We start from the raw sequence: 9,846 nt of genomic DNA on the forward strand, positions 1-9,846 counted from the left end.
AATGAAACATGAGACAAAGTGAGGAGCTGGAGACAACGAATGTTTGGCTTTTTGGCGAGAAACAAAATGACTGTATTGATTAAACAACTATCAAAATAGTTGCAGATTAATTTTTAGTTACTGTTAAATAAAATAACATCATTAAAGTCTATTCACAAGCATCGCGAGACCAAGTTTTGCTGAGTGACAGACAGAGCTGTGAGTAAAAATCTCAAGGAAACTTTTGTTGGCTAAAGCTAAGAGCTACCAGGCTAAGCTAATGCTGCTTATCATCATCAGACAATTAAGAACAGAATTTAAAGATCTATATTTTACTCTTCTTCAGATAAATGAAGTGTTGATCTCCATCAGAAGATATATTTGTGGTTTTAAGAACCAAAAACCATCTCAGTGTAGTTTTACATCTCCTCTCTCAGGCTTCTCTCTGGAGCTCTAGTAACCATAGGTCAATGTTTTCTGAGTGATCAAATAAAAATATTGCAGATTTCAGGTAAACACTCAGAGAAACCAAATCCTGCAAAGTTGAATGGTGGGTTGAGGTGGGCGGGGCTTGTGGTGTGGCTGAGAGTGGTGACTGCTTTGTTGTGACATCACAAAGTTCCAGAAGTCCTGACGGCTGGTTTTAAGGCTCAGTGTCTGAATACAGGCTGTGTGCATTTCTCTGTGGACTGAGGCTTTGATACTTTCACAGTATTAATATAGAACCTAGACCTGCTTTATAATCACAAACACATGGACATCTACCTTTAGACTGGATGGAGCTTTAATCAAGATTATTAATAAGACTTAAACTGGAACATTAGGCTCATGCTGGACCTGCTGCATTAAACAGAACCCGAACCACTGATCCTACAAAGAATTCAACACAGTAGAAGATGAAACCTGTAGAAATACTTCTGTCTCTAATATTACAATAAGAAGCTGTGTCATCAAGGCTTCTTCCAAACACTACTACAACTTTCACACTGCATACATCAGTCTGCCAAGGATGTTCCTGCTCACCTATTCTTTTCCTCGTAGATGTAGAGCTGCTGTCAATACACACTCTACATATCCATCAATTTCAATTTCCTTTTTTTTTTTGAGACAGAACAGGATGATACAGTCTTATCTCTAGAAAACAAAAAAAGTCAAATCGAGAAAGCAGTTCATACGATATAAACCTTCTCCCTGGGATGTGGTTTAAATCTAAATAAAATGTAAACATTATAAGCCTTAACGGGTCAAATGAAAATGTAATTGAATTAAATTAAGTATAAAATATCTTGGAATTTATATCACAAAAAATATTAAAGTGTGATGAGAAAAAAGAAGGCACCTCGAGATTTGTTTATTGGTTAAGGAATCAAAAACAGTCTAGTTAACTTTATCTGGAAAAAGAAATGTTATTGTCTGAAACAGGAAGTCTTAGTCCATCCAAGGGGTGAAGTAAATACTGGTATTTATGGATCTGAACTTTACCTGTAGGTTAAAGTGGATTACAGAGTTCCTGAAAGCTCCAGAATCACTGTGGACCTTCACACTACTTAATATTTTTAAGAAGGTGGGTGGTTTACAATTTAAGCCATTAATGTAATTATGATGTAACAAAACTGCCACAGAAAGTGTCTGAATTTTGTCCTCATCAAACCATCGGTGACCCCTCAGGCTCTGTGGACGGGGACACAGTCGTCCTGTTTCTCCGCTTGGTTATTCAGGTTTTTTTTTTTGTTTGTAGCTGATTAACGAAAGGAAAACTGTCAAATCCTCAGCTATGAAGAATTTTCTTTCTCATACATGTAAAGAACAGTAAATGGTTGTTAATGAGAGATTATTACAACTGCACGAGTTACAAGAACCGTAGACAATACCAGAGCTCTCCATAATTGGAATAGATATCAAAAGTCATAAACGCACTAATAAATATAATTACTTTTATTGAAAACGGAAAATAACTCATTAGTATTCATAGTAAGTAGGTAATTCAATAATTTCCTAAGAAAATAAAAGAAACATGATAGAAGATAATTAACAACATAATGATGGTCAGAGATGTCGTCTTACTGTACGGAAACAAAAACCAGACATTACAACAGACAGTTCACCTTTTCATCTCATCAGGTAAATTTCAAACACATAAATCCAAATGTGGTGAACCTCTGCCATGTGTTACTGTTTTCATCACTGAATTCATTTTTTTTAATTGTTTTTTATAAATACTATAGAACACCTTTTATCCCCTTCATTGTTTCTGTATTGACCTTGATTGTCAACTTTTATGTATGCTTTTATTTTTTGGTTTTTTGGTTTCTAAATTTGTTTAATGGTTTCCTTTACATATATATGTTTGTACTTTTCTGTAGTGATATTTTTTGTAGATTATTTTTATATTTACAGAAATGAATATACAATGCTCTATGATGGTCTACTCAGACATGGGAAAAGTCCAGTCTTAACAAAAATACCCCACTGAACATCTGGTTGAGGGTTCGATCTTTAATGAGCCACTGGTTGGACATTTTAACTTGGTGAGTCCACCATCATCAGACCGATCAGACCCTTGGTCCTGCTTCTTTCCTCCAAAATCATTTCTATTAAATCAAGAGACGGCATTATTAGAATCAGTCATTTATGACCATAACACACTGAAAACAGCCATTTTCATCATCTTTTCTAATCCTTCACTCAGATTAATGTAGGATAGGACACAATATGGAGAACAAAGGGTCAATACAAAAAGCATGACAGGACTGGACCCCTGATTTGAGGGGCCAATATCAATATCAGAATATGAAATAAAACAGAGCAGATTTAAGGTTGTGGTTTGGAGGCATCCTCCATGGTCTGGGAGGTTTTGATGGAGAAACAACATGTGAAGTCATTTTTACTTTGTATTCTAACTGGGGAGAGTGTGTGTGTCTGCTAATACACACACATATACACACACACCTTTAACTCCAGCCCACTCTCACAACCGTTAAAGAACCATTTTGGACAGGAGCCCTGAGCCTGTGCTGCTGCTGCTGCTGCTGCTGCTGCTGCTGCTGCTGCTGCTGGAGAACAACACATCCACATGGATGCTGGGATCAGTGAGGTGTGAGAGGAGGGGCTCTGCTGTCATTGCTCATTCATAGCTTAGCACTGCCTGGCCATTTTGGTTGGATGGCCTTGTTCTGTTAATGCCATGCAAACAACAATAGAGAGGATGAGGCAGCTCTTTAAGCAGCTCCTTTGCATTTTCCAGCCAATATCACACACAAGTCTGGTCTGACACAACAGCATCACGGATGTCTGTGGATGCTGACGGACTGGATAAATCATCAATTCACTGAACAACAACAGGATCAACCTTACACCCTTTCATAGCCCCCTTTTTCCAGCCCTCTCTAATATGTGGCACACTCTTCCTAGAATGTGGTATATAATACAGGCCACACACCAACATTTACATTAGACAAATGATTCAGGAATATTATATATTTTTAATGAGACTGTGATCTGGTGAATTCCCGATGGTGTGAAGGGGTACACCGCGCAACCTGAGGGTCTGCCCATTGTTGCAGTCGCTCTCTGCGTCAAAACCACAGAGCGACCGTCCACAGCCCGTTAGACATGGATGTCTCCTTTTTCTGAACATGAATGTGCTAAAAAAAAAAAAAAAAAGAAAGAAAAGAAAAGAAAAAAAAGAACAGCATGCAGCCAACAGTCCCCCTCCTTGTGTTTTATGATTTCGATTGCAGAGCATCATTTACATGAGCTAAAACATCCTGAATGCATGGTGGTTATTTCATCGCAGTTACTCACCTTGACTATTCTCTATTGAGGTAACAGATGTGCCAATATTATCTCTAGCCCAGGCATCGTTTGTAGTGCGCTGGGAAACCATGGACACCATGGTCTGCAGCATTTTCTCCGGAGCAAAGACTGACGTTTGTGCATCGGTGGATCTTTTACGTGCACCGGTTAATCTAACGACCGGCGCCGTCATTTGTTCTTTAGAGCCTGAAATTATTCCAGTATCGACAGCAGAGGTTGTGGTGGTGGTGGTGGTCGGGTCCGTTGTAGGAGGCTGAAAGGTGGTCGCAGTTTTAGAGATGGGGCTTGCAGTGGCGCCCGGGCCGGCAGAAACAATGGCAGGCCACGGTGTGAGTCCGGTTAGAGGCCCGGGAACGAACCTCCTCTCGGGTGAAGTACGAGGCATATCGGTGTGGAAGGTCCCCCAGGTGTCGGAGGCTGAGCCGGGCTTCCTGGAGATTGGCGACGCATCGTAGAGACTGATGCGAGGTGCAGCTTCAGAAAATCCAACATATGCATACAAAATAAATATCAGGACCGGAGATATGTACATCATTAAGGACGTTAACCTCATATTCAGTTTCAGCTCTCCATGTAAGCCCCAGTAATGGTCTCTCTCAGACCTTTCCCTGAATGGATGCGTACTCCACCATTGATGTCCCCAGGCGGCGTACGATGCTGTTTGTTGCCCTATGAACCACAGTCAACATTTCACCTGCTCTGCAACCTACCATCAGCCACGCCAGACTAACATACCCTTCAGCCAATGGGAGGCCAGGAAGGTTGTTCTTGGGCGCCCGTTCATTGGTTGGTTGGACGGTCGCGGTAACGCCCCATGGAAACACAAAGTGTTGTAAATTAATAACAGTTCCTCTGAAAATGACCGAAACCAAACTGGCTCCATTCATAAACTGAGCAGTTTATTGAAGCAGTTTGTACAGACGGTGTGTCTGTTAGAGTTAGACAGTGTGATACTCACAGCTGGGGCACATTCAGCCCCCCAAAACGTGGCAAATCGTTTATTTAAACGGAAATCGTGATGCGCTTAACACCCTTGTTGTGTTACGCATGCGCACTCCCGTTTTAGAGACGGTGGGTTTATATACACGTCTTCTGATTGGGCAACACCATCTGACACGCCCACATAATGAGCGAAAACGCAGGAGAAAACATATTTCTGAATTTTGACTGTAGAATTTCACCTGTGTCAAAGTGTGAGTCTCGCAGGGATGACGTATGTTTGTAGTCAAACTCTGAAGTTAGCTTCACCCTGGTTCCCTTGAAAAGAAGCCAGTGGAATTTTGCATTGGCTTTTAGATTACTGCAGAAATAAACTCTGTGACAAACAACAGTTTCTGATCCTGGCAGGTTTTGTTCAGCAGGATAATCTTCACTAATGACACCACTTTATGTTTGAAGCCTAAAAATGTTAGGCTATAAACCAACTATACCACGGTCACAGAACTTCACCGTCACCACCACTAAACTTCAACCTGTAGTTTGATTTAGCTCTGAGCTACAAAAGCCTTTCCTCTGACAAAGTTAATAACAGTTTGTAGAAACACAACGAGGCTGTAAAGGTGGACTAGTGAGGAGATCGGTTTTCATGTTGGACTGATGACGTTTAATGTCCCCGACAACCTCTGTAGCCTCATTTAGACACTTGTTAGCAACAGATGGAAAAACTTGAAGAAATCAGGACTGGGGGATTTACTGACGAATTTGATGGCAAAGAATAAAACGTGAAAATGTCTTGAGCTGCTGTTAAACACAGACCTGATTTCAGTCATCTAACCAAAAACATTCTTCAGGACGAGGGAACAGGAAATGCTAAATTGCTTACTAATTTCTGGGTTTTAGGACTCATTCCTGTGGCACTCCATAAAAAGTGATTACTGCTTGATAATTGGAGGCCTATAACATTAATCAATAACAATGCAAAATTATTGGCTCACATCTTTGCACAGAGACTGAAGTTATGTTCAGTTATGCCAGAGGACAGCCACAACAGGACCAGATGAGGGCCACATCTCTCACAAATGGCATGTGCCACATGTGGGCCAGATGTCTGAGACAGTGACTGACATCTGGACCAGACAGGTGTCTGATATCTGGACCAGATGTGCTCTATACCCACTTTTGCCAGGTGCAAAATTATACCTATAATAAAGAAAATATTCATGTTGTCTGAATGCTTTATTAAACTTAGAACAGTGTTTACTGTTGAAACCTGTGGTAATAAATCCAACAACAGTCCCATAATCCTCCACACACTTTCTTTTGTTGTTGTGCTTCCTCCTCAAGGTTTATCTTTAAAAGTTATGGTTCATGCACAAGTGAAGAAACAAGAGTCAAGTCTCAGCTTTGAGTATGATACAAAAAAAACAAAAAAACCGAGGACTTTAGTTCTTTTAACACATTGTGCCCAAAGTTCAAAGTAACTGGACAGATACATGTGAAGTCAAACAACATCAACATATTCAGAAGATCCTGTGACATCCTGAGTGTATAGCTGGAAATGCACATTTAAAACATCTAAAAGACAAATACAAATACATACATATTACATACAAATACATAAATATTTGTTTCAGATTCATGGAGTTGGTTCAATTCTATTTTTACATTTCAAACTTTCAGCTTACAGTAAACCACCTGCACTGGTTGGTCTAGAAAATGGGTCACTGACTCCAGACTCTCACATAGACATGATGTTCAGGAAACTGGAACTTAAAGACTGGCTTGACAGCAGATCTGCTTGAGGACTCACATGTTGTGTTGACTGTGGATGTCATGATGCAGCCAGAAAACAGTAATCAAACAGAAGTTAAATTGATGCAGTGACTGAACATGATGCCTACACAGAGATGAACTCAGTTTTCTGCTGTTAAACTGATCTACAATGAACTACACATAGAAGAAACCACCACTCTGGATTATGGTGTTACAGATCACTTTTATAATCAAATACAGTGCATCTGGAAAAAAATGAAATTTTTTTTCCAGATCAGCGATGATGACCTTTTGCTTGTCGTCATCACTGATCTTGCCAGCGAGCTTCTCATCCTCCACAGTCGACTTTATGTTGAAAGCATAAGACTTTTGAAAAAATCAATTTAATCCATTTTGGAATAAGGCTGTAACATAACAAAATGTGGAAAAAGTGAAGCGCTGTGAATACTTTCCGGATGCACTGTAGTATCAGGGCAAAAGGAACAGACACATTTCAGCAATGTGTCTGTAAACATGATTTCAAGGAAAATAACTGAAGTCTTTTTTTAGTTTCTGAAGTGTCTATAGCTAATGATTAGTTGAACAAAACATGTGAAGCATTATAAATGTTATCTTTTTGACTGTGTAAGTAAAAAAAACTTCCATGGCAGCAGCCATATTACCCAACTAATTTCTCCAACAAAACTGGACCAAAATGACAAGGAGGAAAGTGTACTGATGACTTCTTGTTGAAAAAAATTGCCAAAGTACTTTATTTTTATTCTTACTAGGTTTTACCAATACTCCTTTCTGCTGCATCAACAGTACAGGGTTATTACTGTCAACCTTGACATGTAGCATTGTCTATGAAAATTGAATGAGACTCTTACTCCTGGAACCAGGGACACCCAGAATAGCTTCTCCTTCTTTGCACCTGCTTTACTGATAAAACCTTTGTTGAGTTTCGAGAATGATCATTTGTAATCAATAAATGATTTTCCTTTTTAATATATCTTTTTGTTATTGTTACTGTGTCTTTATCTTGAAAACACTTCCAGGTATATGTAGTATTAAATTGGACAGTTTCAGTGCTTGATTATGATTGGCTGAGCCGCGTTCAAAGTCACTGTAAAACACACTATGAACATCCGTGACCACAATACATCAGTATTAGTGGACCAAAGAAATAGTTGTTTGCTAAATGTCAGGTGTTGTGTATTTGTATTTACTGGGTTATTACATCACATTCAACTTAACATCTTTGTACAGCATATGTTTTGACAGGGTGAGTAAGTTAATAAGAAACCTCTCCTGCTTTATTTACAATACAATATTTTTGTAAAGTGATGACTTCATTTAAGTTAATCTTGACCCAAGACCACATTCCTGTATAATTTAGCTGTAGGAACACACTTGTGTATGTCTATGTGTGTCTTTGTTGTCACACTGAGCTTAAAAAGTCCTTAAAAACCTTCCACTTCCAGAGAACGAGTGTAACCAGTCCAAATAATCTAATATAGCAGATTTTTATGGTCCAGCAGGATTTTTTGAAGAGCACATGGAGTTGACAGTGTGTATGAAATTTCAAGTGAATAATCATATATTATTGGTACAGTATGTTGTATTATGTTATGTTACATCTTATTCATCTTACTATCTAATCACCAAAAAAATAAAAAATAAACAAAAATAAATAAATAAATCTAAGAGAAGTTTAATTATTTTTTCTAAATAACAAATGTAATTTTCTTCCAGCCATCTGCATCTTAAGTGAATAAAGGCTATTTTTCTGTTCTAACTCCAGCTGAAGAGAAAAAAAAATTGTCCTCTTCAGAGGGGTCATCTACAGCTGTCAACTGAAGGATTTCTTTAATTAGACTATTTTTCCCAATTCTTTTGTCAAATGCTAATTCTTTGCCTCTCCTCATAGCAGCACATCCATTCCCAAGGGCTTCCATATGAGGTATATGTTTGTTTTGAAGTCCAATAACTATGACTTAAAGTTTGCTATCTTTTAGTAAACTATTCTAAATTCCCAGTAGCTTAAATTTTGTCTGTCAGCGTCAGAGACAATAAAAGTTTAATTATAAACAAGTCATCTTGTGATTGCTAAGAATAGATGGTTCAACTGTAACATTACTCCACACCAGCTAAAATATATTCTGGATTGCCCACATCTAATTGTTAGACCACATGAACTCCTGAATATTAGAAATTGTCCTCCATATGCCATTTTAAGTCATTTGGAGTATTATTTATTCTGAGGCTCATTGTGTGGGGGAATCTATCCACCAGAGCATTTATGACTGTATAAAAACCCCCACCTAGAATGGTACTGATATAAATTGCAGGTCGATTTTCAGTAGTGAAGTAAAAATGATAAAAAGCTAAATTGTATTTGCATTTAGTTGATAATAGATGGCAGCGGAGGATAAAGAACAAAGTATGGAAGTCTAATAGGTCTATGACTGAACTTAGTTAGCATTAAATAAGGTTGCAAAGGAAGCCACAAAGCATAATCACATTGATTTGGCAGTTAGTTTAAAAAAAAAAAAACAGAAATAAAGGGCATTACTGAGCAGAGACTTAAGGAAAGGTGGCCAAAGCAATGGGAGGAAGAAGGGAAAGGACAATGGTTTTACAGAGATCAAAGAAAAGTTGGGTATGCAGGAAGGAACAGAGGAGAATAATTTAATATTCAGATGTGGATACACTGGACTTAACAGTACACTTTTAAAGATAGATAAATAATAAAATAGTCAGACAGAAGGCATGTGATTTAAAATCTTAAAAGGAAAAAAGCACAGTTCGATTTAATAGATTTAATAGAATAGAACTCAAATGAGCGTTATCCAGTATCTTAAAATAATTTGACTGAGAAGATGAGTTGGTTTATATATATATATACATTAAATACGCTGATCCACACTCCATACCAGTTGATGGCGGTAACGCAAAAATTCCTTAATTCCGCCAATAAACGTCGAAGAAAAATCTGCTTTTTTTTTTTTTTTTTTTTTTTTTGCACTTTCAGTTCCATCGTCCCTAAATCGATTGATTTTTTAGATGCCTGAAATGAGGTCTGTGATTAACACAGGATCAATACAGTTTAACTTTTAATTCTATACGATAATACACGCCAGTCAATACCCCAGTCGTTAATTTTTTAAGGTTTTACGCGTCTTAAAAAGGCCGGTTGCTAACAAGTGGCTAAATGAGACTACAAAAGTTGTCGACGTCATCACACCGAACACGAAGGCCGATCTACTCACCAGTCCGCCTAACAGCGTCGTTGTGATTAAACTCGTAATAGTAATACTTCACAAGAGCGTGAAGTATTACTATTTTTGTGACAGGAAA

General features: G+C 38.2%; 1 protein-coding gene across 1 annotated transcript in view; it reads right to left on the reverse strand.

Moving 5' to 3' along the window:
• The window catches only part of LOC139623520 (multiple epidermal growth factor-like domains protein 9), a 32,610-nt gene extending 27,816 nt beyond the window's left edge, over nucleotides 1-4,794 (reverse strand). Inside the window, exon 1 of the mRNA XM_071481786.1 lies at nucleotides 3,784-4,794. Within this exon, the coding sequence (XP_071337887.1) occupies nucleotides 3,784-4,348 (565 nt within the window). The 5' untranslated portion in view covers nucleotides 4,349-4,794. The remainder of the gene's footprint in view (nucleotides 1-3,783) is intronic.
• Between the last annotated feature and the right edge of the window lie 5,052 nt (nucleotides 4,795-9,846).

This window comes from Trachinotus anak, unplaced genomic scaffold, assembly GCF_046630095.1.
Source record: "Trachinotus anak isolate AG129_WGS33_773 ecotype Australia unplaced genomic scaffold, CSIRO_AGI_Tana_v1 ptg000008l, whole genome shotgun sequence".
NCBI lineage: Eukaryota > Metazoa > Chordata > Actinopteri > Carangiformes > Carangidae > Trachinotus > Trachinotus anak.